The 27,188-nt window shown below is 35.4% G+C and overlaps 2 protein-coding genes across 7 annotated transcripts in view; one reads left to right on the top strand and one right to left on the bottom strand.

The window, feature by feature from the left end:
• The window catches only part of LOC106069995 (low-density lipoprotein receptor-related protein 1-like), a 187,034-nt gene extending 179,866 nt beyond the window's left edge, over nucleotides 1–7,168 (bottom strand). For all 6 annotated transcript variants that reach the window (XM_056014156.1, XM_056014161.1, XM_056014157.1 and 3 more), the window contains exon 1: nucleotides 6,928–7,168. In XM_056014156.1, coding sequence (XP_055870131.1) covers nucleotides 6,928–7,009 — 82 coding nt within the window. In that variant the 5' untranslated portion in view covers nucleotides 7,010–7,168. The remainder of the gene's footprint in view (nucleotides 1–6,927) is intronic.
• A 9,120-nt stretch (nucleotides 7,169–16,288) lies between these two features.
• LOC106064147 (nucleomorphin-like) lies at nucleotides 16,289–23,477 on the top strand. The gene is made up of 4 exons (XM_056014702.1): nucleotides 16,289–16,529; nucleotides 19,644–19,721; nucleotides 20,465–20,552; nucleotides 22,277–23,477. The coding sequence occupies exons 1-4, from the start codon at nucleotides 16,428–16,430 to the stop codon at nucleotides 22,432–22,434; spliced, it is 426 nt and encodes a 141-aa protein (XP_055870677.1). The 5' UTR covers nucleotides 16,289–16,427; the 3' UTR covers nucleotides 22,435–23,477.
• Nucleotides 23,478–27,188: the final 3,711 nt, after the last annotated feature.

Here is a 27,188-nt window from a genome sequence, read left to right as displayed (position 1 = left end):
GCCAGATTGACGAGGAGACAATCAACGTGTGAACTATGAAAGTCTGCGAGAAGAAACTTCTTTCCAATCACTCCAAACTCCTTACCCCCCCCCTTTTTTTTTTTTTAGCAAAAAAAAAACTGTCAGAGCCAGCAGTGTTACAAACGTACAGCGCTTAAATAGCCTGGGAGCCCAAATAGGATACAACACAGGTGTTTGTGTGTATGTCAGACATAAGAACGAACACGTGTGCCTGTGTGTGTGTGAGTGATGTGTGTGTAATTCGTTAACCTCACTCTTTAAAAAAAAAAAAAAACTATGTGATCTACATAGGGCTATATGAGCTAAATATATAAAGGGTGGTACATTGAAACGACGCCGTGTACATTTGTGGGTACTATTAGTGTACTAAGGCCTGGATAAATGTGCATACACTCTAGTTTTGTAAAAACAGCACCAGTACAGGTGTCATTATTTTAAACTAGATACAATTTCACTCCGGTGTTCGTGTGGGAAGTATTTCTCTAGCTCCACATGTGGTTGGTGTTCTGCAAGCGAGACTGGGCCATAACTATTGAATCCATGGATGATTACTGGTGCAATACAGAGACGGGCTGGGTGTTACGGGCATTTCAATACCATCCGGACAGCAAATTGTATATAATATCATGGACATACAATTCTAGATCTACTGGTCTTCAAAATCATTAAAGTTAAGTTTGATAATGTATCGATAACTGAACGCATGCATACAATGAAGAAATTAGGGTATTATGTTGCTTTTTAATCACTTAGTGTGTAGGTCCTAAAGGGATGAAGCCTACTAGTAGCAACTGCCTACGGATAAAGGCTATTATATTATTTTGCAAAATCTGTTAGATTAAATTAGTATTACACTGTAGAGTCTGTAAAAGATTTTTTTTTAAACACGACGCTCGGTGGGCCCCTTTTACAAGAAATATTATAAACCTTTAACAATTCTATACTGGCATTCATGAGGCCCCTATCGGCCTATTTTTACCTCTCCACAGGGCATTTGCCCTAATGCCCATATAGCCAGTCCGCCCCTGGAGCAATACCAATAAAATAATGTAAGGGCACATTAGAATAAAACTATCTGGAAAGGTAGTAATGACAACCATGACAGTACACGGCAAAAGGCGGAAGAAAGACGGTGAAGAAACGGGTGTATGTACGGGATGAAACACTACCACAAGTGAAGAAGACGGTCTCCCACTTCTAACCTCAAACCAAGCTAAACATCGTCACTTGTATCTTATCCCCCCCCCCCCAAAAAAAAAAGCAAATGTTTGTTTGTTGTTTGTTTTAGATGTTTCGGATGTTCCTTCAGAGTTGAAGATTGTTTACTTACTAGTCCAAACCTCCCGCAGGACGACGGGGGATGGGAGCGGGCAGGGTTTGAACCCGGGACCATCGATAAATCCAAACGACAGTCCAGCGTGCAAACCGCACGACCAGACAGCCATCCAAATGAAATGACTAAAAGAGAGAAAAATTGTATTTTCCTTTCAAAACAAAACAAAAAAAATTCGAGTACTTTAAACATCAGATCGAAAGTAAAGGCGGTTGGTCGTTATGCTCGTTTACAGTTGGCCATAGAAGAGAACATGGCGACGCAGTGTACTAGAAGAAGCCGAGAGGACCGGGAAGAACTGGGACACCATCAAAAAAACTAGCAAGAGACCGTGGAGAGTGGCGTGTTTTTTGTCGAGGCCCTATGTTCCATGAGGAACCCAAAGGAATGATGATGAAACATAAGATCGAAGTACAAGCAATAATATGTCAATTACTTCCAGTCATTTTTCCTGTATCAAGAGTTATTAATTTAAATTCACCTATGTCTGGAATACAACATTCTCATTCCAGATGGGAAAATGTTGATCTTTAAATGTGTTCAGTTTTACCCCCCCCCTTTTCCCAAAGAAATGCATAGTTATTTTAGACTCTGGTAATAAGATAGCTAATATAATATGATTCATAGCATAACATTTCTTATAATAAACAACGAAAAGTACACTAGTACGCACCGTGCCTTAGGAAACACAGAAATTGTGTATATGACAATGCTATATCTATTATTGTTTATTATCGAAAAGAGACAAGATGTAATTCTATTTGGTATTTAAGTGGGCAGCCGTGCAAGTTAGAGGCGTTCGTTAAGTTCCGCATTGAATATCATTGAGCATGACGAGAAAGATCTGCAGGAAGGACGAGTTCGTCTGATGCAGTGGTAATGAAGAAGAGAAAAAACACGACAAAACGGGAACATTTTTGTCCATGGATAAGAAAAGATAATGAACGTACCACGGCGTTACATGCCAGAAGTTGAGCTCTATTGTTTTCCTTGGTATGACTTTGTCCAAATCAATGAATTTGTATTCCACCATAACTCTTGGGTGCAGCCCGATTCGCCACCCTCACCCCTTCCATTGAGGAAGGGCGAGCTAATGAAAAGAAGAAAGGAGCAAAGCGTGGGCTGGTCAATATTCCAGGGCGCTCTTTGAAAATGTTTTCTTAAGAAGGGAAGTAGCATAAAGAAGGGATACAAATTAAAATTCAGCACGGGCAGACGTGTCCAATTGGGGGCCATTGTTTTTACTTTTGCAGCGCCTGAGCTCTCAATCAGTGACACAATGTCTAAAGGTCTTTATTTTTTTATTTTTTTTTTGCAGCGCATAATTTGTAATGTTTCTAGAAGCGCAAAGAGTTATTATTGAAATCAAATCTCCAGAAGGACTTGGCAAACATAAGCCCATAAATGTTTTATATTCCGACAATTGAAAGGCATCACAGTTATAAAAAATCTTGGTATAAGATACTTTTATATAAACAGCAGTGAATAGTGACGACAGAATACAATTACTACAGGAAGATTAATTTAAGTTCATGAAATTATATCAGCGTTTTTATTTAGTCCCCCCCCCCATTTTATCTCTCGCACACTTACAATCAACATATTGGATATATACTTCGTTTGAAATTCCATATCTTATTTTTTTCTTAATCCAGAACCGAGGTGATATTGGAAAATGTGCTTTGAAACCCAGATTGAGACTCTTTGATCTTAAACTGCTTTCAATATTTGGTTTGAACAATAAAAAATCGAGCACCTTTCTCTGAAAAAATATTAGCATTCGGTCTAAAAAGGACAAACAACAGAATAGCACACGTCTTAGTGACTCAGTCAAACGACCACACTATCAGCAATATACTGTAATATTCATTTCAACATAAGACTTAATGAGACATAGCATTTTAGCTTGTATAAACGCATTACTTAAGTACTAAGTATAAACGATCTATGCCCAGCTCTGTAATATGTATACGGTTGGTGAGGGGAAAGAGTTTTTCGCTTTAGGACTAAACCTAAATGAATCAAACCATGCACCCGAATGGTCTGTTCAGCTGAAGAGGCTCAAAAAGTATGGAACGTTATTGCTTTTGCTATGTGTGCTGACCACACAACGCCCTGCCTGATAGAGAGCCAGCCAACAAGTTCAAGGCATCGTCAATTTGTCGCTTGACGAAGGAGATATTTCCAATCCAATACCACAGTCATTCAATTATTAATTACAATGGTCAGCACAACGGCTAAAAATTTCCGACGAGTGGACTCGGGGGCGTCACGGCCTTGACAGGGATTCAAATCTGAGACCCTATGTCGGAAGCCAAGCGCTTTAATAAAACGCCAAAATGGTTATTAATGGAAAGAAAGAAAAAAAAAAGCTTGATAACAGAGTGAAGATCGCTTATGTAAGGCTGGAATGTAAATGTGAACTATACAATTAAAAAAAAAAAACAGAACGACACGGTACACTTCATTCACATGAATAGCAGAACGCAAAACCTTTAAGAATGTTGTGTATTAACTGGCCCTATTCTCGGCAAGTGAAGGCTCTTATACATACTCTATATACAAATGGCGTATGTGAATTGAATGAAAGATAAAAAAGAGATCAGATAAAGATAAGAAAGAAAGATAAAGAATGCGACAGTGGACATGTTGCCAAGAAATGACTGGGGGGTAATTATCTTCAAATAAAAACCCAGCTCGAAGGAAGCATAGAGAATAGCAAGTAAGAACGCTAGTGACTTACTCTCTAGCCATTACGAGGTCTTAAGTTGGGGGTAGGCGCTGGCTTTACACGCATGCCACATACACATACACATAAGCACAGTGATGCGCACACACACAGACAGAATGTAAGTTTATATAATATATATATATATATATATATATATATATATATATACTGCTGGTTTCAGGTGACGAATGTACTGCACCAGGAGGTTTCCACCACTGGATATAAAGGAGGACATTTTATAGGTCAACATTTCCTCTCTCCTTATATAGGGCAGCATAGTACAGTGAGGAATGGGGTGGAGGGAGGTTGTCCCGAGTGTTATTCTTTTACCTGTTTACAATGTCTAGGCAATATTTTACTTGCTATTTTAATTAGCTAACTAAAAATATTAGAATGAAATATAACTATGGCTTCGAGCTATAGCTGGTCAATGTTATTCACTGGTGTTTAACAGACCTCAAAAGATGGTAGAATCCTTTATAATATATGCCATTTATTTAAATAAATTCAATGTGTAAACAATTTAATTTTTTATTTATTTAAAGAGCATGTTTATGTTTGTTTTATAAAATGTGCTTTCTTATAACCCCTATTACACCTCAACAAGAAGAAACAATGCATATTAATGTTTATAAGCTTGTATAATATCTCTGGCAAGCCATAAATTAGAGAAAGCTTTCTCTAAGTCTTTGTCTCACTTTCTTTTCTTTTCATAAAAAACTTAATTCTGGAAGTATGGAGTTTGCTGTTTAAAAACAAAAATCTATTTGATATATACACACCACAATAATAATTGTACAAAGTAGGTCCATGAGACAGAGCATTTTATACTACTGATTACTCAGACATCATTATAATAATTATATGTAAACAAAATGAATTTTTAGCTACCCACATCATTGAGACATCAGAAACAAGTGATTAAAAACAATGAGAGTTTGGATAGTTAAGTATTATTGTCAATTCTAAAAAATGTAATTTCTATTAGAGTGGTGTTTTAAGAGATTAACTATCTCTAAATTTTATTGGCATTTGTAAGAAAATGTATGTATTGTAGTTGCCTTATGTAAACATGAATTTCTAGTCCAGACTTTTCATTTTAGAGAGTAAAATTGATCAGAATTATTATATATATAATATAAATGTGAATATATTTAGATGTAACATTCTAAGCCATAAAAGTTCTATTTTATAATGAATATATCTAGATAGTGCATATAACTATAAGCATAAACATTATTATTATTGGTCTTGAAACAGTTTTGAGTTTTTAAACAATTTAATAAAGTCAAATCTAGATTATATTATGACTTTGATTAAATTTTTACAGCTCTTATTGTCAGATTTAGAGAGTGCAATGTGAAGGCTAAAGGGATATAAATATCACAACTTTTTTTTTTTCACTATATTGATTTTGTCACCCATAAAAGCAGAAATGAGCTAGAAAAAGATTATTCCAAGGAGCTAATACTGCTGAGTCCCTTGCTGCAAGGACCCATTAGCTGTACAGACAAAAATCAAACAAGACCTTATTAAATGATTTTTTTTAATGAAGCTTCCATCAATAGTTTCATTACTAGCACTGAAGGTAGCAGAGTGCATAAGATGATACCAGGTAGTGTTTTATAAGTAGGTCTTTTTTTTTTAAAGAAAAGAATAGAATCTAATAGGACAGATGATGTAAAAGTCATGTGGTCAGCACAACGACCAACTGCCTTTACTCTTCCCCAACTAATGTCAGGTACCTATTAGAACTGGGTGGACTCAGAGGCAATCAAAGATCCTAAAATTAAAAATCCCAGTCTACATCAGGATTCAAACCTGGGACCCCAGTTTGAAAGCAATGCACTTTACAGCTCAGCCACCATGTTTAATAAAATTTCACAGGAAAACTTTATGCATTTATTTTGTGAAGGGCCCACAAGTCAGGAGTGACATCATTTAATTAACCATACATGTTAATACCAGCCCTGCTGATGACTTTGGACTCCATTGCAAATTTAGATCTAGAAACAGCAATTTGGATGTAGATCTATACTCTATAGAGATACTCATTTAAATGTTGTACATATACATATAAATATAATCTAGACTAGTATAAATATATAAATATATCTAATTTAGATCTAGATCTTTATCTATTATATAATAATTTATTGTACAAGAAGACTCTATAAAATGGCCTGGGTATGAATACATATTTATGATTAATTGATATATTTTCAGAATTTCAAAATTGTGTATATGTTATCGTCTATGGTACAGATTGTTTGCTCTAACAATCTCTTGTTTTGTGTAATGCACAATTATAAAAGTAAAAGAAGTTTCCTCATCAATAATAAAGATTATTAATATTATTAGATCTACTGTTATTTATTTATAGTCACAGTGTCATAGGTCTAGATTAGGAAATCTCTGTCTAGATTAACTAAATAATGCCACTAAATGGTCACAATAATTATTCAATGTAAATAATTTAAATATTATAAATATAATCTCTAGAGAGAGTCTATAGTATATAATAGATCTAATAAAATAATATTAAATATAACTAGAGTCTAGAATCTAGAGATGTCTAGATTTAGAGTCTACATCTAGAATACTATCTAGATCTAGATTCACTATCTAATCTAGATCTAGATCTATAACTAGTATAACTATTATTATTTTTATTTATAGTCTACTCTATAGAACAACAGTAGATCTATCAGTATCACTAGACTCTACAACACTAATTATATTAATACTAATACAGTAATGAGTAAAGTTGAAAGTTTCAAAGTATGATCAGTAATGTCAGTATCAAGTTTATATAATCAAGATTCAAGTTAATTCAACCTACCTTTTTCTCCTAATAAGTTGGGCACAATTAGAAAAATATGCAGGCAGACGAAAGCCCAAATCCGTACCTTGCCGTGCAGCATGGCTGCTATTTATTCCAAACGAATGTAATTATCCAATTACTGAATTGCAGAGCTCAGTTATACTTTTATCATTCACAAACTTTATTTACGTGAAGTGTTCATACACACAAGCCCTGCGGCATTTAAAGCAGTCACTGGCACAACACAGAGGTTATAACACTGTATCTATTTACAGTTTTTAGTAAAAACCCAGAAATCTTTGTTAATAAACCCAGCCTCTCTCACAATCTTGGTCTTTGAAGAAAAAAAAAACAAATGTTTCTGAATTTTTTTACTATTTTTATTTTTAATTTATTCGTTATATTTTTTACACCTTAATACTAAAACAATATCAATTTTAGACGTTGATTTTGAATCAATACCAGACAAAAGCTCATTTCATTTACTAAAAAAACAAGGTCTAGGTTACAAAACACAGCCTTTTCTTTTGTTATTTTAAGGAGTTTTCGATTACTTGTGCCTGCTAATAGCTTAGCAAATAAACTTTTTAAAAATGTGCTTGCCCGCTCTTTCCTTTCTATATTAAATCGCTATAGATTATAGAGATAATATGAACTGCATTAATAAAATAAAATATTGTAATGACTGAAGGAGGCAACGATATTTATTTACATAAGGACATCACACATGCATAAACCAACGTCTGGCTTGAAGACAGCATCTTCATGAGCTCTAGACTTGGGCCAACTCGTTCTCTTCCTTCCTAATGTCAACAGTCTATAGAATCCAATGGTGCGCACCTTCTGCACTATCTTGGATGACGGTGTGCATGGCAAGGTTATAACATTGCCCCCTTCTTAGCGCTTTTCGTCCCGAAAAGAAACAGTGCAGAGGAGGTTTGACAGTTCAGGCTAAGGTCGATCGGTGGGAGCCACAGGCGGCAGGGAGCGTGTTTCCAACGAAGCCATCCGCAATGTTTTCCTCCGGTGCCGCTTTCTCTTTCTCCAGTTGACCAGGCTGTTCTTGAGACGATGACGTGGCCCTTCGACTCACAAAGAGATATTGTCGAGCACTGTCTTCTTCAACACAGCCGTTGCTCGGACACGTTCTTTCAGCAGGCCCTCCCGACAGACTCTTCTAAAGGAACTGCAGGTTCACTTGCAGCAACGTTGCAAAATGAAATCCAATGCGCCGAGGTCATCCTGAGCTAACAGTCTCACGTCCAGGAGATAGGTCTCTTCAAGTTTAAGTTGAAGATGTCTTCCTCTTTGCCAGCTCAGATTTAGCCTGGATGGATTGACCTTTGTCTATGCCAATGTCGATGATGATGGCAGAAGTACACATGCTTTGTTGGTAGTTCTCTTGGCATCTAAATTCTCTGTGTGATGCGCCGCACGTACAGTTCATGCTAAACTTATGTACGTAGTTATCGAGATTCAATTTTCCATCGTAAACATTTTATAGCCTAAATTCCTATTTATAAGTAAGTAATTAAGTAAGTGTTATAAGTTACAAGTTATAATGTATTGTTGTTAACTTGCCCCCCCCCCCCCCCCGGACTGACCATTTTTTCCACGTGAGAACTTTTTTAATTTTGTTTATGCTTGGAGGTGAAACTGACCTGAGCGAGTGTGTTGACGTGTGAAGTAACTGGAGTTATGATCGCTGATTTTTCGACGGAGGATTGTCTTTCTTGAATCGGTTTTTGTGACTAGGGATATGTACATTCTATTAGGAGAACTGTGAAATTATCTCTTTTACTTGGGGTATTGGCTGTTCATATTGGATTGTGCTTCTGCAATCAGAAGGATATCGGTGACCTGACAATTGGTGAGTTAACGTTCTTTAGTCTACTCCAAAGTCGTAACAGTATAGATCATTAATATTGTTTTTACGGCTTTATAAGGTGAACCATTCCATTTTCGAATGACACTTAGAAACGACGAGTTCTTAAATAACTTTTTTCCTAGCATACCGAGAAAGAAATAAAGATTACATGCTAGTTATGTGGGCCTATTTTCTCGATTTACAGTGTTAAGGTTATACACATTTCTGGTGATCCTTCAGAAATGAAGATGTATTAAGTTCTTATAGTTCAAACTTCTTGCTGTAAGGTAGGGGATGGCCACTGGCAGAATTTGAACTAGGGACCATCGGACAAGAGACAGAAGCGCATACCATTCATCCTTTGACCGCCACAAACGTATGGTATAGGCCGTCACTCTAGCTTTTGGTTTAATTGACACTAATCGTTTTAGAAGGCTTTAACACTGATCTGCGACTTCGCAACCTGTGGGCAATGGAGACCAATAGCTCGTTACCACGTCGTAGGCTACAGACCTGTGACGTCGAAACGAGCTCTCGTTTCCAATGACTACAGGTTACAACGTCGCAAGTCAGTATTCAGACCTGGATCTCGGTTTAATTATGATTACGGCGCCTTAGTGGAGCAGCATGGCGGACTTTCTGGACCAGGTCATCATGCCTCTCTTTCATCCCCACCTCGGCGAGGACTAAAAATAAAGCTCACCGAGTTAACCCATATAGGGGCCAGGTTCGAGACTTGTTTGCCTGCCTCCACTAACAGACGTTTCCACCTAGGCGCCACGTCCGGCCACAGGAATTGGAATCCCCTGAGAACTGTAATAGAAGGTTCCTCTCTCCCCCCCCCCCAAAAAAAAATAACCGATTAAAAGCTTGAACAAGGTTTTACCTTGCCTCCAATGGCTTAGAACACCTGGCATCAAACGGCTTCCAATTTACCAGACACATGTTCACCCAAGGGAAGACAAAATGGTGGACATAGTCTTATAAAGGTGAACAAAAAAAAACACCATTTACAAATGGACTAAATAAACTAGACTTACAATTTTTTATATGAAACATGTCAACAAATCAAAAGCTAACTATCATAGACTTGTCATAGCCTAATGGCGATGTCTTCGATTCCGAAGATTAAAGAATGCGTGCAGTAATTCACATGTCTATGCAGACCCAGTTGCGATCTGCATTATTTTCCCGCATCTCGTGCCAACAAAGCCGTTGTCCGCTGGAGATTTATTTAAGTTTTCTTAACTCTTTCTCTCCGTAATTATCTACCACACTGTGGTGGAATCTACGTTGGTATCGTCAGCTAGGAGAGAAAGAGTTAAATTCCGATTTCTCAGATAAAGCCACTTTTCGCACTGGTTCATCATTCGAGCAAACAAACGTGTGGAAGACTATGCTCAACATTGTCTTCATTTAGATCAGTGGTCTTCAACGGGGGGGGGGGGGGGGGGGGGGGGGGGCGGGCTATCCCCTGGGGGGCGTTTTCGATATTTTTTTTTGGGGGGGGGGGCGCTGGGAGCCAAAGGGGTGGTAGGGGGGGGCGCTGGGCACAAAAGTTGGTGGTAAGGGGGCGCTGGGTATAAAGAGGGAAAGAAGAAACTAATGGTGTACTGAAACAAAACTTTTTAAAAAATTCTTTAAAATTAAAGCTGGCAAACAAAATAGAGACAAATTATAGTTAGTTTGCTTCTAATTTAAGAACAGAAACAGCGTTAGAAATTGAGTTCGGGAATCACATTTTCTATTTCTAAATTCTTCTCTTTTGCTGAAATCGGAGGCTATCTAGTGTCCTTAGATCTTGCGCGCATAAACGTTTAAGATTTGATAAACAAACTAGGTAATACGCCTTAGATTGTAGTTTATTTTATCTATTAATATGTAAATGTTTATTTTAAAAAAGTTAAAGCTAACATTCAAATAGAATAATTTAACCTTTTTTTTTTAAACAAAAAAGATTTAAAAAAAAAAAAGATTAAGTGTTGTTACGAAAACTCTCTGGTATGTCATTAATTGCAATAAAGAGTTTAAGTGAATGGCCATTAGATTAAAAAGTTTATTCTACTTTGAATTAAGATTATGAAACCAATTCGGCGTCAGGGGCGTAACTAGGGATTTGGGGGCCCGGGGGGATTGACCTCTTTGGGGGCCTCTTGCATTTTGACATTCGACATATGACATGAGATAATGTATTCAAATATATATAAGCCCAAAATCAAATTGGTTCAGTATATCAGTTAACTTAACAAAAAAATAATCATGAAGACTCTTTTAATGAATATTGCCGTTGGTTATTAGTTTAAATAATGCACAAGTGACAAATCTCAATTGATATCGCTTCACGTCGTTCATTATTTGCAGCAAACAAATCTATAACATCAACTACATCGATACTTTCTAGTAATTGTGACTTCACTGACATTAAAGCCTGGATAAGCTTTTCTTGCGTCATTGTGCTCCTGAGATAGTTTTTGATGAACTTGAGCTTTGAGAATGATCTCTCACATGACGTAATGGAAGTGGCCTGAGTTAGCGGTATTAGGAGGAGGTTGCAAAGTTTGAGCACACGTAATTACCATATGAAGCCTTTTTCCTAAATATGTCTATTGGTGATTGTATTACTAGTTTGTTGATGAAAAGTGCTCGTGCATCAATGACATCCTTGAAAAAGCGAGTTTCCATTTATTTCATCATACAAACAGGAAAGTAGCACAGTTTGTCATAAGCGTGTCTTCATCTAACAGGTGTCTTGGTTCAAGAAGAAACCCAAAGGTATCCATTTTCTTTCCAGCCTTTGGAATCTGCCCTTCATCTCCATATGAAATCTGTCCAGCACTTCTGTCGCAACACGTTTGAATTGCAGTTCTGTTGACAGTCCTACATTAGAACTCAACTTCCCATCAAGTCTTTTCTTTCTTCTGGTTATTTTGATTACAGGGAATCCATAGTATTCACTATCTTCTTTTGCTTTTTCGATGGATTGGGTTTTGTCAGTTTCTCATCATTTTGCAGAAAGCATGAAAGGGTACTAATTTCTTTAGCAGCTTCCCGTATATGCAGTCCAGACTTTTATAGTTTCTTCTGAACTATATTAATTGGGCGCAGGAGCTTTGACCAGAATTCAAGATAGGCAAAAAATTCTTAATTTTCCACTGCATGAAGAAGATTCTGTGCTAATATTATATGGTATTAAGTCATTGTTGGTTGTTTATGTTTCGTGCGAAAGCAAAAGGATTCAGAGCATACAAAAGTGGGAAAGATCCATATCTCGTTATGCTCGAGTATAGAAATACTCCGATAAGTAGACTGCCGTGTTCACCATCACATCTGCTGACGAGTAGAAGACTCAGGGAATCATTCCAACTGATCCCAAACTATTGAAACCATCGGTAGCTCAAAATGCAGAGACATTACTCAACGAACGACAGATGAAAAGCAAAGTGAAATACGATGCAAAAGCTAGACTACCTAAAGATTATTCTGTCGGAGAGTTCGTCTAGGTCAAACATGCCAGAAAGCAGTTGTCATAAAAAAACATTCAGCAACCAGATCTTAAATCATAAAGACAAACGATGGAAAAACATACAGAAGAAATCAACGCTTTTTGAATAAGAGTTTCGATGAAGACATCTCTGGGTACTATGATACCGATGAAGACAATGAACTGCAAACTATTGGAACAAACGAAACAGACAGTTATAGACCAATGTCTAGAGAACTTATTGTGACAGTCAAGACAACCAGAAATGGACGAATTGTTAAAGTTCCTAGTAGACAGGGCCGCCTTAGGCCCCTGCAGCCTATGCGGTCGCAGTGGGACCCGCGCTTTCATAGGCCCCGCGCTAATTCTAAGTATTAAATTAAACCATTATAACGTAAATAAATTAACATGGTTTTCGCGATCTCCTGATTTTCCAGGACCTCCAGGAAATCTCATGAAAAGGCAAAATATGCGATATAGTCCTGAACTTTTTTTGGATTTATTCTGATCTCCTGAAGAATAGACGAAATCGACATTTTGGGGTGCCTATAAATAAAAAGTGGCATTGCGAGCTTTCATTTGATAAAAATTTATTGTAAAGACGAAAGTAGGCCTATTTTCAAATTCAAAAAAAATAATTTTGACATTATGCTTTTCCCTACCCAGACTAGGCCCCGCGCGATCCGTTTCGCATAGGGCCCCGCAAATGCTAGATATCACTCTTAAGAACTTTAAAAGGAAGGGTGTGATAATAACTTCAGAAGGAAGGATGTGCTAATATTATATGATATTACGTCATTGTTTGTTGTTTATGTTTTGTGCGAAAGCAAAAGGATTAGATGGAAATAAAAAAGGGAGTTTCCATTGAATTGAGCATGAAAGATAAATAGAGGGGTAATAACTCGAGTGTGAAGTTTAATTCTGAAATTAAAGACGCCAAACCCGAATAATGGACTATTTTAGCATTATTAAGAATAACTTTTAGATCTGTTATACTCGATTCTGTAAATTTTGGTTCAAGGTTAAGTAGTGTAGCCACACAATACTCGCCATTTAGATCTATTATTAGTAAAGGTAACAAGATAACTGGAATTCGCTGTATATCAAGCAGTTTTATTCGTGGCAACAAAGTTTAAAATGTTAAACTAACTTTAAAAAAAACTTTGATCTCTGTGGGAAAAATATTTTTAAAATGTCAACAAAGTCAACGTACTGATAGACCTAGATCTAGGTTTAGTCTTTGTGATAAATTTCATCTATAAATGTTGAAAAAAAAAGACACCCGTTGACACTATTTGTCAATCAAATATATTAATTTATGTATTTCGGACACCCATTTGGGGCCCCCCCTAGGTGGGGGCCCGGGGGGATTTTAAAATTCTCCCCACCCCACCCCCTTAGTTACGCCACTGGTCGGCGTATAGCAAACATATAGCGAACATATAGCAATATCCAAAAATAATTTAAGAATATTCATGAACAATTTAAAAAATCTACTATTAAAACAAGTATAAAAACAATCAAACGGCAAAGCAGGCTATATTTTATTGGCCTCTTTAAAGAATGCATAGCTTTTAACAAAAAGTTTCATATTATTTGAAAATTGATTAAAACTAAAATTAAAATTTTCAAAACATGTTACACAAAAAATACTTTTTAATTGTTAGTGATGAAATATTATTTCAAAATTGTCTAGTCATGTAGCTTATGAGGACATATAGGGAACCATCAGTGGTTGGAGGCTACAATGGCTTCATAAGTAATACAGAATAAAGAACAGATCAATTCACCTTGTAAGTTATGATACACAAGAAAAGTTTAGCACGCTATTTCATTTCTATTTGAATCTAATGATAAAATTGTAAATAAAATACAATCCTTGTGCCGAAAATAATCTAATCTTTCAACAGTTTTGTGAAACAAATGATGAAAAAGACTCTTGTTGTAAACTAAAGTTCGCTGGATTTCGAAAGGGGCTTGTTATTGCTCGTTTTGTTAAGCTCTTAGATACAATTTTGATTGAATTTTTTTTGGGGGGAAACAGAAAGATTCAACAGTTGGCGATGACTAAAAGCAGGCTAAAAATGTGTTACATGGTAGGCATCTAACACAAATGAATGAAACGAACCTCCGACTGCTAGGAAAGAATTGTACTTTCATTGATTATATCATTTTTTCTATTATCGAGATATTAAATCTATTTTAAAGAGTTTTACAATCTCACATAACTTGTTTGTTGACAAATGAATTACTGCTTAAGGACATCGATGTCTATGTAATTCACATAACAATGCTCTATGAAGAAATTACGGTTCGCTTCTAAAATAAATAAAAAATATAAAGGAGGGGGGAGGGAAGCCCAAATGAGTGTTATTTTAATTTATTGAATTAAATATTACAAAAAAAATGCAGAGGCCCCCAAAGAGGCCAAGCCACTCCTGGCCCCAAACGATGGAAAATTACTAGCTACAGAAAGCTACGCCCCTGGAGGCACAACAGAGACGTGACTGCATTTAAAAGTTTCAGTAAAATTCCAAAACTGTGGTCGAAAATGGAATTATGTTTTAGCTTTTCCATCAACATACATGGTTAACCTAGATTTAGTGGTAACAAACTTAATGAAAAAGAAAAGAAATAGACTGGATGTAGCCACTAGAGGAGACCTTCGCCTTGCTTTGGCTAATTTAAAGCTTCAATTTTATAATATTGTCAGACTGCAGGAGACACAAGGTTCCCATTAGCTTAATTTCTTTTTGTAGTGAATTCAGCAACAATAATGTTTATATTGAAAAATAAAACTAAATTTACAATTAAACCTAAAAACAATAGGCCCTAATATTCAAAAATTTAAAAGAGAATATTCTTAGGCTTTGAAAGAAAGTCATGACAATGAGAATAAATTGTGTGTAAATTATTTGACTTAATTTTGTAAAATGATGACATTGTCTGTTTTTGCCTTCAATTCCGAAGATTACGGCTGAGTGTAGTGTTTCACATAACTACGCAAACCCAGTTGCGACCTGCATTTTCCTCGAATTTTATGCAGACAAAGCCGTTGTCTGCTGGCGCTTTATTTATTTATTTTTTTGTCTTTTGCTCCTGTCTTCAATAATGTCTTTTTTTTGAGTCTCAAATGTTTTCCCCTCAGTTTTGAGTGAGCTCTTCAACTGCCTCTCTCAGAGGCTATCTACTGCCAGAGAATGCTGCCAGGGACTTTCCACTATCTGTTAGGGCGAAAAGGCACCTAAGTGGATCTAAATAGCGCTTACGGGGGCACCTCTGTAACTCCGTCCTACTCTAAGCTCGCCAAAGAAGATCCCCTTTGGCATGCGGTCGTCTCCCATGCGGGTTAAGCGTTATTGACAGCATAAAAATTAATAAATAAATGACATTTTGTTCAAATTTGCCTTCTCACGCTTCTTTATAAGTATTTTTCTTAGAGGGGGGCGCTGGCTGATTTTTTAAAAGAAAAAATACGAAAAGGGGGCGGTGGGCCAAAAAAAGGTTGAAGACCACTGATTTAGATAGTCAATGGAACTTTCTACCCCACTTTTTGTCCACTGTCAATTGATCTCGATAAAGCTTCCAGCGATAACAGTAGGCCTTCGTTCCGAAATTAAAAAAAAATCTTAAGGAGCTCTGACAGGGCCGGATTTACGTTTGGGAAATATTTAACTGACATAATATCTGGACTTATAAAGAGCCCCAAAGGAACCCAATATTTAAAATAGCTTAGGGCTTTTTCAACTACTATAGGCTATAGGCCTAAATATGGCACTTAGTTTGGGTATCAAGTTTGTTATGAGCAAACCTGAAAAAAAAGTGAATATATTCTAGACCGCCACCATCTACATTTTAAATAGTTGAATGCACAAATACTTTTCTTATTTCAAAGTATTGTTTTAAATTTGGAATCTCCCGAGGAGCACTTATTTTTTATTTTTTTTTATAACATTAAGAAACGGTTGTTTCGTTTCTTTCTTTCGTTGTTGTTTTGAAAGTGCATACTAAACGATAAAAGTAACAATCGGAATTCTACTTTCTGTTTTTTTTTTTTTTATAGATCTATCAGACAACAATAAGACCGTGAATAAGACTTGAGTATAGTTAGTCTTGTGCCCTAGCTTCTAGTCTAATGTATTCATTTTGATATACTCTACCCTAGCAAGCATGGCATCATCTATTCAAAAGAAAAGTGGTATACTGAAGGAAGAGAACAAAACATTAACTAAAATGTTACACATATTTGAGGAGCAACTGAGACGCTTAAAGGTTAGACCGTTACTCAAGTTACTGGCGTTAGTGAGTGGCGCTAGTGACTAGTGTATGATCCGTATTATACTTGTTAAGACAGTTAAGTTGATACAAGTATGATACAAGACACCGATAGCAAAGACAAACAGACACAAACACTCTTTTGTTCCCCTGGCAATCAAATCATTAAATAAGAACAATCTGGTATAAACTTTGTCATATGTAAATTATGAGTGAGTCTGGTGTGAATGTACACTTTGGTTTCTTAAATAGTTATAATGTTTTTTGTTTGGTGTAATGCACAAATTGTAAGACAAATTTCCTTACGGATAATAAAGATTATTATTATATTATGTGTTACTTACACTATTAGTATTAGATCTATAGTATTAGATCTAGACTAGTATTAATAAATTATTAGTATTAGACTTATATTATTATTAGATTTTAAAATGAGATCTAGACTAGATTCTAGATTAATCTATAAACATATTACTGAAATTATTGTCTACGTACCCAATGGCAAAAGCGAACCAATGTGCAATAACTTTATTGAATAACAAATTTGTCAATGAATTAAGTGATTTCTACAGCCAATTTGACTGCCACAACTTCGAGAAAGACCACCATGATTTATTGGCATCATTTGAAAACAGTAATATAAACCAGTCTCAAGAACTGTTTAATAGACAAGAAGTGACTAAAATATTTAAACAAGTAAACACCGCCAAAGCCTGGGACCCGACAAATTAAGTAGCAAACTTGTAAAGCTATGTGCAGAACAACTGGCTTATTTATATCTTTTGTGCTATATTCAACAAGTCCTGGCTAATGCACAAAATACCTTCCGTTTGGAAGACATCTGAAATAATTCCAGTACCCAAAAAGTAGATCATTGCTTCCAACAATGACCTCGTCCCGTAGCACTTAACATCAATTCCACTGAAGTGCCTGGAGAAAATGATCTTAAAACATCTACTGAAAAAAGTCCAAACACATCTTGACCTGCACCAGTTCTCTTACAAACAGTCAAGAAGTACAGAAGATGCAATACTATTCATGCTGAATTGTATACCATGATCTTGATACTCAGAGACACTATGCCAGAGTATTATTCGTAGATTTTTCATCTGCATTCAACACCATCCAACCACATCGCATGATATAAAGCTAAGGAAATTTAACATCGGCAAAACAATAATTAAACTTTTTATACAGCAACCATCAGCAGTCTAATTAACTTTGCCATTATCTGTTTGTATGGTAATACTTCTCTGACTTAAGATTAATAGACTAATTAAAAAAGCATTGCATATCACTTGAATACAGTTACCATCTCTTGAAGAGCTTTTTCATGAAAGATGCCTTTCCAAAACACACACGATCCTTAAGGACAACCTGCACCCATTAAACCACTGTTACATAAGATCAGAACGAAGTGTGCGACTCCTTTCCATTAGGACTAAAACAGAAAACTCCTTTATCCCACTTTCGGTCAGAATGTTACAAGATCAGCTGTCGTCATCGAGAAGTACATAGAAGTCAAATTCATAAAGTGCTGGTTGTGAATGTGTATGTGTTTAGTGTGTGAATGTTGTTCAAATTTTTCATCTTTACTTTTTCATCTTTACTGTTATTGTACAGTAGTTACGCTGATGTTGTCAATTGTAGTCCAACTGAATTTCCATTTGATTGGATCAATAAAATTATCTTAAATCTTATATAGATTCTAATTCTATTATTCTAAATTTACTAGCATCTAGTATGATCTAGATTCTACTATTTTAGTATTTATTAGTATTTTATCTTAATAATCTAGATCTAAGTAATAAAGCAATACTATTGCTTATTACTATTATTATAAAATTATAATTTTAGTAGATCTATAATTCTATATATTAGATCAACTATATAGTTTTTATTATACTTATACTCTAGACTCTAGAGATTCTAGATTTAATCTAGATCTAGTAGTTTTTATTTTCTAGACTTGTAGACTAGATATCTATCATATATATATATATATATATGATTTATAATCTAAATCTAAGATCTAGAATTTTCTAGATGTATTCTAGAGATTTATCCAGATTTATATAATTTATATATCTACAGTGGTGTGACTGGAGGAAACTGATTAAAAATGAAATGCTATGTAGTCGCTACAATGAACTTAGTTCATTGAACAGATATAATGAAAGCCTAGAGGGCTACAGATGGTGTTGCAACACATGCAACACAGGAAAATCAGTGCACCACAAGTAAAGTTACCTTTGCATAAAACAGATTCTAATTCTTGTATACTCCTGGGTCTGTGACATGCCACAATCCCAAATGTTCTGTGAAGCTGGCCACATAACCAAGTCTATTTTCACTGATTGGTACAACTTAATGCGAGAAGAGTGTGACAAATGGAGCACTAAAAATGTAACACAAATTGGTGGGGTAGATGAGGATTTCAATCTCATCGTCGTAGAAAGCAACAAAACAAAATACTTCCACAGGAAATGTCACTGTGGGTATTGGCGAGATGGACATTGGGTCTTCGGGGGTATAGAAAGAGGTGGTGGATGCTTATCTATCTATATAACACGCACACAAACACTAGTTGAATTTTTAAAATAGATTTCAACATTTAATTAAATAATTAATTGCTAATTATAAATAAATATTGTCACAAAAAAACACCCATATGCCACTAGTCAATAAACAGTTTGGCAAACAAAAATAAAAAAATATACAAGTACACAATAATATAATACATACACATAATGGCAAACTACAGAAATTATATCAAGACTCATTGTTGTCAACAACACGTTTGCCAGCGGTTTTTAGACCAAACAGAAACCTAACACACAAAAAGTCAATACAGAATTGAATATAAAGAATACCAGGCTCTATCTGAAGAATCCCCGCAAGAACTTCAACTTCTGGTGTTTTGGCGTATGACTAGGGATCAACTGAGAATATTTTATCATACATTTAGTGCTATTGTTTGAATGGCTGCTTGGTCAATTTGACAAATAGCATGAAAATAAAAATGTATAGCCTTATAAAGTCTTGTACTTGGTTGTCTGCACAAAATTTTATTTTTCATACAATAACTATTGTTAATTTTGTATACATCAGGTGGAAGAGATGGCTCTACTGAGCACTATCAAAAATGAATCAATGAAAGAAGCTGCAGCACAAGGGGACCAGGTAGATGTAAGTGCAAAAAACTTTTTTTTTTCTCCCTGGCTGTTATTGCAAAGGTCAGTCATCTGTGTATGTTTTAAGAGGAAGGAGGGGTAATAACTAAACTCAGTGTCAGAAGCGCTTGGCTTATGAACTGGGGGGGGGGGGGGGGGTCTCGGGTTCGAATCCTGGTGATTACTGGGATTTTGAATTTCTGGATCTTTCGGCGCCTCTGAGTCCACCCAGCTCTAATTGGTACTTGGCATTAGTTGGGGAGGAGGCGCGGTGGCTGAGAAGTAAAGCGCTAGGCTTCCGAATTGGGGACGGGGTTCGAATCCTGGTGAAGACTGGGATTTTTAATTTCGGTATCTTCGGGCGCCCAGCCCACCCAGCTCTAATGAGTACCTGACATTAGTTAGGGAAAGTAAAGGCGTTTGGTCGTTGTGCTGGCCACATGACACCTTTGTTAATCGTAGAAACAGATGACCTTTACATCATCTGCCCTATAGACCACAAGGTCTGAAAGGGAACTTTACTTTTTTTTTTATTAGTTGGGGAAAAGTAAAGACGGTTGGTCATTGTGCTGGCCACACGACACCCTCGTTAACTGTGGGCCACAGAAACAGATGACCTTTTCATCATCTGCCCTAAAGATCACAAGGTCTGAGACAAAAAAAATTGACAAAGAAATATTTAATATGGGATTAAGTGACTGGGATTCCTAGATCAATAATAATATAAGAAACTTTACCTTTTTTTTTTTTCTTTTGTAGGAAAATACTAGCTGTCTTGTCAATCTCTTCCAAGATGCTTCAGATATCAATAAGGAATCATTGAATCTTCAAGTTGCATCCACTTATGGTAATAATTGTAACTATTTAAACATCTTGTTTTGTTTTTAAATCTGCCATTAACATTGTTAGAAATGTCATTTAAATGCTGATCAGAAATGTCATCAAATGCTGATCTAAGGTCAGGGATGTCAGTCTTAGCCTTCATGATACCTCATTATGTTATTGATATTGGTTCAAAAAATGATTTGAGTTGAGGTAGATTATTGTAGTACTTGTGATGCCTTACTGGACTACTCACAACATTTTTAGTAAATAACTTTTATTAATAGAAACCTCTTCATGAATTATCTGTTGTCAGGTACTGAGTAGATTTTGGCTATTTAGAATGTCTTTCAACCAGGAAAAAGTTAAAAAAAAAAGTTTAAAGCCTTGCTTTAAAAAAATAAAAGCCTTCTGTTTCATTATCCTTCACACTTAGCGAAGATCTGCTACATATCTCTGATCTCTATGTGAACTCCATTGCGGAAATTAAAGGATAAAGTTCAGTTAATGTAAAAGAATAGATACAAATTCTTGCTCTTGCTTAAATGTAGGTTTCAACAAAAGCAACATTGTTACATCCTCAAAAAATGTTTTGGTTATATTTTTTTTTTTAAATACAGATGCAGTCATTGTCTTTTTGTTAAAACTAACAAATTGACATACTGCAGCATCGGAGAAAAATTCTGAAAAATTTTGAAAATCATAATTTCACAGTCCCTCTAATTTACTTGAAAGACATTTAATGCTATAATTTCTTTCTTAATATTTTTGCCATGTGCTTTTAAAGATTTCAATGATAAAATTTAAAAAAAATAATTTTAAAACAGGACTTGTACATTTATGCTTATACCAGAGTGTTTCAACCTGATATTATCAATTGATGTGTTTTGGCTATTCTTTAAAAAATAAGAGTCCATGTTTTACATATGTTAAATTTTATTTAGCAAGGCCATAAAAATAAACAATGGTTTGCTTGTTATCAGAATCATTCAGCAATAGTGACTGGCTTTTATGTTCTCTAGTATCATACTCTTTTTGCAGCATCACATTTATTCTCATTGCTCCCCCCTATCATCTTCATCATCATCATCTTTCCTTTGAGTTCCTCATGGAACATAGGGCCTCAGTATAAACACGCCACTCTCCACAGTCTCTTGCTAGTTTTTTTAATGGCTTCCCAGCTCTTTCCTGTCCACTCGGCTTCATCTAGTGTACTGCGTCGCAATGTTCTTTTTGGTCTTCCTCTACATCTTGTTCCTTGGGGGTTCCACTCTAAGGCCTGTCTAGCTCTGCACCATATAACCTATTGAAATATGCATTTAGGGGCACATCTTAGGGGTAAACCTTGTGTTTAAGTTAAAAATAAATGGGAATCATTCACATAATTAGAATAGTGGGATATAAATCAACAGCAGTAAAAAAAAATATCCAAGAAGAGAAAAAGGATGCTTTTTTTTTTGTCCAGAAGACTCTCTGTTGTTTCTTTGTAAAAAAAAGGATAAGTTTTGTATATATATAAAATATATCAAATCTGTTCTGTAAATAATAATCTCATAATTATTTTGTAAGCATTAAGTCCTAATATGTCCTATAAATATAAAGTAATCTGGTTTTTTTTTACTACCATCATTCTATCTGTGCATTTGCCACCACCATTCTATCTGTGCCACTTGATGTTTCTTTCTACTTGTTAAGGTTTAGACTGTTACTTAAGATTGTTAACATTTTAAAATAATTTTTTCCGCCCAGGTAATGGTAGACTGGGAGAATTCATGGAAAATGGCGACTTTGAGGAGGAGGAGGATGAGGAGAGAGATGAAGCGGAGAAAGATGACCAGGAAGAGGATGAAATGGATGAGGAGGTCAAAGATGACAGCAGTGTGATGTTAAAATACTACATGCTCTGACTGCCGTGGACTACCTGGGAGCTGAACATTTCCTGACATAGCTGCAGCTGTCTATTGATAGTTATTATCAACAGAACATATCTGCCTTTAAAAGGGGCTCATTTGGGATCACATTGAAGCTTTTGAAAAATGGGAGTTTCATGATCCTTGCATGACGCACTCAATTCCGGACACACCAAATGACTTTGGAAATTTATCCTGCAATAAAACTTATCTGGTTTATGAATTTTTGTATAACTTAAGTTTGTAAGAAAGGTGTGGAGGATGAATCTGGAGTTGTTGTTTTTTTCAAAATTACTCAGGCCTATTGAATTCAACAGCAGTAAATCTTTGTTACTATTGAATTCATCAAAAGACTAAATTCATTTGTTTAATTGTTACTAGTTGAGTTTTTTACCCAATCATTCAAAATAATGGATGACTTAGCACAAGTAATATATTTTGATTAATTGGTAATGGTGTATGAGATACTGCCAGCATACTATTTTTTTAATTATTGTTCATAATGTTTAGTATGATGAAAAAGATAGGACAAATTGCAGTGTCAGAATATAGAATATAGATTTTGATATATTTTTTTAAATATAAAATCTTATAATTTTTCTTCAGATTAGTTCTTTTTAGAATGGTGTCCTTTCTTTTAAATGTTCACTTCTTAGGTAAAATTTGAGATACATGTAAAGAGAGGAAAATGATTGAAAAATAAAGTCAAAAAAGGTTTGGAGTAGTTTAGATTGGATCACAGGCTTAAACATCTGAAACTAATATTTCCAAATTGTTCATTTGATATTTCAGATGTGAACTTTTTTTTTTTTATTCATTGCTCTCTTACCTTTTTTTGTATTATTTTGTAAAATTCTATTTTAAATCACTATGAACTGGTATTTATGTATTTTTTCAGTGTTAACTTATTTTTATTATTTAAAACAAAACTAAATGTGTTCATCAAAGTTTCATTCAAGTTTATCATTTTTCTTGCACACTATCAATTGTTTTGTTTACATTTACCAAGCAGTTAACATTAAACTATGTTTTTCACATTATTTTCTACTTTTTAATTTTTTTTTTCAGTTGAAAGTATAGTACATATTGTACAGTTAGAGAGTTACTAGAGCATTTTGAGTACATATTCAGTATATTTTTTGTTTTTGAAAATGACAAAGTTTGCAATAGTGAAGATGAAAAAGTTATTGTTTGAGATTAATGCACATAACATAAAGTAATAATAGTATAGTTCACCCTTTCAGACCTTGTGGTCTATAGGTCATCTGTTTCTGTGGCCTACGGCTAACGTAACATACGAACCTAAAATGGCTAAAACAAGTATGTCTCTTGCAGTTGATGATGCATAAAAATTTTTTGTTTTACTTGTTTCGGGTGTTCTTTTAGAGTTGAAGGTAAATTGTAGTCCAAGCCCCGGACCTCCGCAGGATCTCAACGAATAGCAGCGAGCAGGGTATGAATCTGGAACCATCACTAGTTCTAACGACATTCCAGCGCACATGCCGCACAACCAGGCAGGCATTCATAAGAGAGATGATAGTGTCATGATCTTAGTACAAACCCTACAGTTTTCCTGACAGTTTAACTCTTAATGCATCTTAGTGTAAGAAGAATAATTAATGCTCTAATGTGTGCTTTAAATGTTTTCCATGTTTCGAATGTTCCTTCAGAGTTGAAAATAATTTACTCCCTAGTCCAAACCTCCTGCTGGACGACAGGGGATGGGAGCGGGCAGGGTTTGAACCCGGGACCATCAATAAGTGTGAATGACAATCCAGCGTGCAAACCACACGACCAGGCAGCCTTCCTACTTAGGATATAAAAAGAAAAAAAAAACAAGTGTGGTCAGAAAAGCTCATTCATTTTAAATGTGAGAATTTCAATACCTTGAAGATATAGTGATTTCCTTTAACAAATCCTTTTATTGTGTCTTATATTATAATTTTAAAGTTTTGATGATAAAAGTTAGATCCAATGATATAGTTTATGAACAAAGCAACGTTTGCAAGAGAAGCAAAATGTTTTTCTTACTGTTCTGTATTATCTAAGTATGTACCAAAACATAATGATAATTTGATTTACAGAGCGCTGCTAACAAAAGTGACACAATAAAATGACTGGTGATAGGTTTCTGATACTTAAAATTAGGTTTTAATATGATTTTAGGATATATAATTTTTTCTCGACTTCTGTTTATTATGTATGAAATAGTCTCTACAAGAAAAGTGGCAAAGGAAAGCAACTGGTGCCAAAATCAGTAAGCTTCGGGCTGGATACCCACCTAAGAGAAGTAAAACTTTGAATTCAAACATCTGCTACTGTGCGACTAGACCCAAACAATGACAGTATGGAGAATCAGGAGCTGGTGAACCTTATAGGCAGCTTGCCCAGGCTTTCATCTCATTTCTGTGAGATGATCTTTAGTTGGAAGCGCTAAACACTATTACGCCACTCTACCTACAGAATATAAATTTTAAAGGAAATAAATGAAAAATGCATTTTTACTACACAGCTTCATAAAAGAGGGGTTATTTTGTTTGTTTTAAAATTAATAAATTTAAAAAAATAGGAGGAAATTGTACAAATATTATGTGCCTGCAATCCATCCATCCCAGGGGGCTCTACAGCCCATGGAGGGCCTTGACCTGCTTTAGCACATCTTTCCATTCCGATCATCTATTTTACAGTAAAATTTAATGTATAGGCCCCTACTCCTACAATAAATTAGCTTTCAACATATGTCTAAGATGAAAAATTAAAAAATCCCTTACTTAGGGAATGTTATAAGCTTTAAGGACATAAAAAAAACTATTGAATTGCTCAACTTCAACTTTGGACTTGACAAGCTTAACTGTCTCGACTGGTCTTTATGGTGAACCTCTGTTTCTTTTATAAATGTATTTCTCACTAGATGAATGAATACTTGTTTTGGTTTTGTATTCCGGTCATTTCATCTTTGGTCACTTCATTAAAGTTCATCCCCGGTCATTTTATCTCCAGGTCATTTCATCCGCTGGTCATTTCATCCTCTAATCCATCAAATAATAATTGTAAAAAAAAATATATGAAATTAACAATGTTACGTATATTTTTTTTCATTGAGATGACAAAAAGGGTGACACATTAAATAAGAATACAATATAATGTCATTAAAAATATTTAAAAAATTAACATCTATATCTTATCTTCTTATCTTATATAATACAGACGTTACTTCAAAAAAGAAGATGATTACGTCCTACGACGTATCTATAGTTATAGAGCTAATGTAAAAATTGTTTTGGCGTGTTATTTGAAATAAATAGATAGTTCGTGTTCGTAGGTACAGAAGATAATCCACTGATTCTTATTGCTGTACATCGTCTGTAACTTCTTGGCCAGTGTTACGTATTACTTGCAGTCAGCGTTTATTAGAATAAATGAAACGTTATATCAGGGTTTGAAATGACACACTCGTATTCAAGAAAGAACAAATGACGAATAAAGATGGGTATTCTAATCGTACTCATCTCTCAAAAGATTTCCACTACTTCCACCACACATTGGCCTTTGATGAGAAGTTATGAGTGCTGAGCGGCATGATCGTAATTATTCTAAGCGTACTTCGTAACTTTCAAAAGATTTTCCCTACTTTCACTACACCTTGGCGCTTGGCCTTTGATCATTACATCATGCAATATGAGCAGGATATCAAATAGAAACCTTTTACCTTTACCTATTCCTTAGTCTGTTGGAGCGTTGGGGCACCAAGCAGGATTTGTAGATTGCCTTTCTCCATTCCTTCCTTTCTTTTGCCTTGTTTAAAACCTCTAACAATGGTAGGCATGTCCTTTCTTTTATGTTGCCCTAGCTCCCATCGCTTTCTCTGTCTGCCTCTTCTTTTTTTTCCTGGTACTGTTCCCTGAAAGAAGTTCTTTGCAATTTTAGCAGGATATCTTCTTCTTCTTCGTTCTCATTGTTATGTTGGAGCGTTCAGATGACTAGACCAATATATGAGATGAACTGCGCAGTGGTTTCCAAATCAGGGAGCTCTCCATATAGTTTTCTTTCTATTGGGGGTGTTTTGGGGCCAGTGTCTTATACGGGCCTCTTGGTAAAGAGAGCAGTTTTGGAGGACGTGGTCGGCATTCTCTGGTGATACTCCACATGGGCAGATTTCACTGGTTCCAATTTTGAGCTTCCTGTACATGTGTTGTCGCATTCTGTTGTGTCCGGTCCTGAGTCGAAAGATTAGACGTTGGTCTTGCCGGGATAGCTTATAGTAGGCTAAACGTCATCTTTCTTGTGATTTCTTGTGATTTGGATGAGAGCTTATCCAGCAGGATATCAAATAGAAACAATATAACTAAATACAAACTCCGAAGTATAATATATCTACTTATTAGCATATATTATTTAATTTCTCAACAAGTATGAAGAGAAAAGGGGGGGGGTAACACAATTACACAATGACTACGAAAAATATATTTATTTGTGGATAAAATGACCGAGGATGAAGTGACCAAAGATGAAATGACTGTGGATGAAATGACCACGTTCACTTTGGTTTGCTTCCATTGGTGATTTTCATCTATAGCAGATAACTATAAATAGCTAGCATCTTCTGTATCTGGTGTACAGAATAAAGGAAATGTTAAGCTATGTTGTTGTTTTTTTTGTGCACGTTTTGTGCACGTCAGAGTCAAAGTCTCTAAACTTTTTGTATAATTTAGCTTTTTTTTTTTAGTTAAGTTATACAGAGACCTTTCGAT

This window comes from Biomphalaria glabrata, chromosome 16 (genome assembly GCF_947242115.1).
Source record: "Biomphalaria glabrata chromosome 16, xgBioGlab47.1, whole genome shotgun sequence".
In the NCBI taxonomy this organism is placed as follows: Eukaryota; Metazoa; Mollusca; class Gastropoda; family Planorbidae; genus Biomphalaria; species Biomphalaria glabrata.
The sequence above is the reverse complement of the archived record's forward strand: the minus strand, read 5'-3'. Positions and strand labels throughout refer to the sequence as shown.

What these genes read in the sequence shown, in the direction of transcription:
- LOC106064147 (XM_056014702.1), top strand. Translation starts at nt 16,428, where the DNA reads ATGGCATCATCTATTCAAAAGAAAAGTGGTATACTGAAGGAAGAGAAC. An exon ending in CACAAGGGGACCAGGTAGAT is followed by an intron (nt 19,722 to 20,464) that starts GTAAGTGCAAAA and finishes TTTCTTTTGTAG; the next exon opens with GAAAATACTAGCTGTCTTGT. An exon ending in TCAAGTTGCATCCACTTATG is followed by an intron (nt 20,553 to 22,276) that starts GTAATAATTGTA and finishes TTTTCCGCCCAG; the next exon opens with GTAATGGTAGACTGGGAGAA.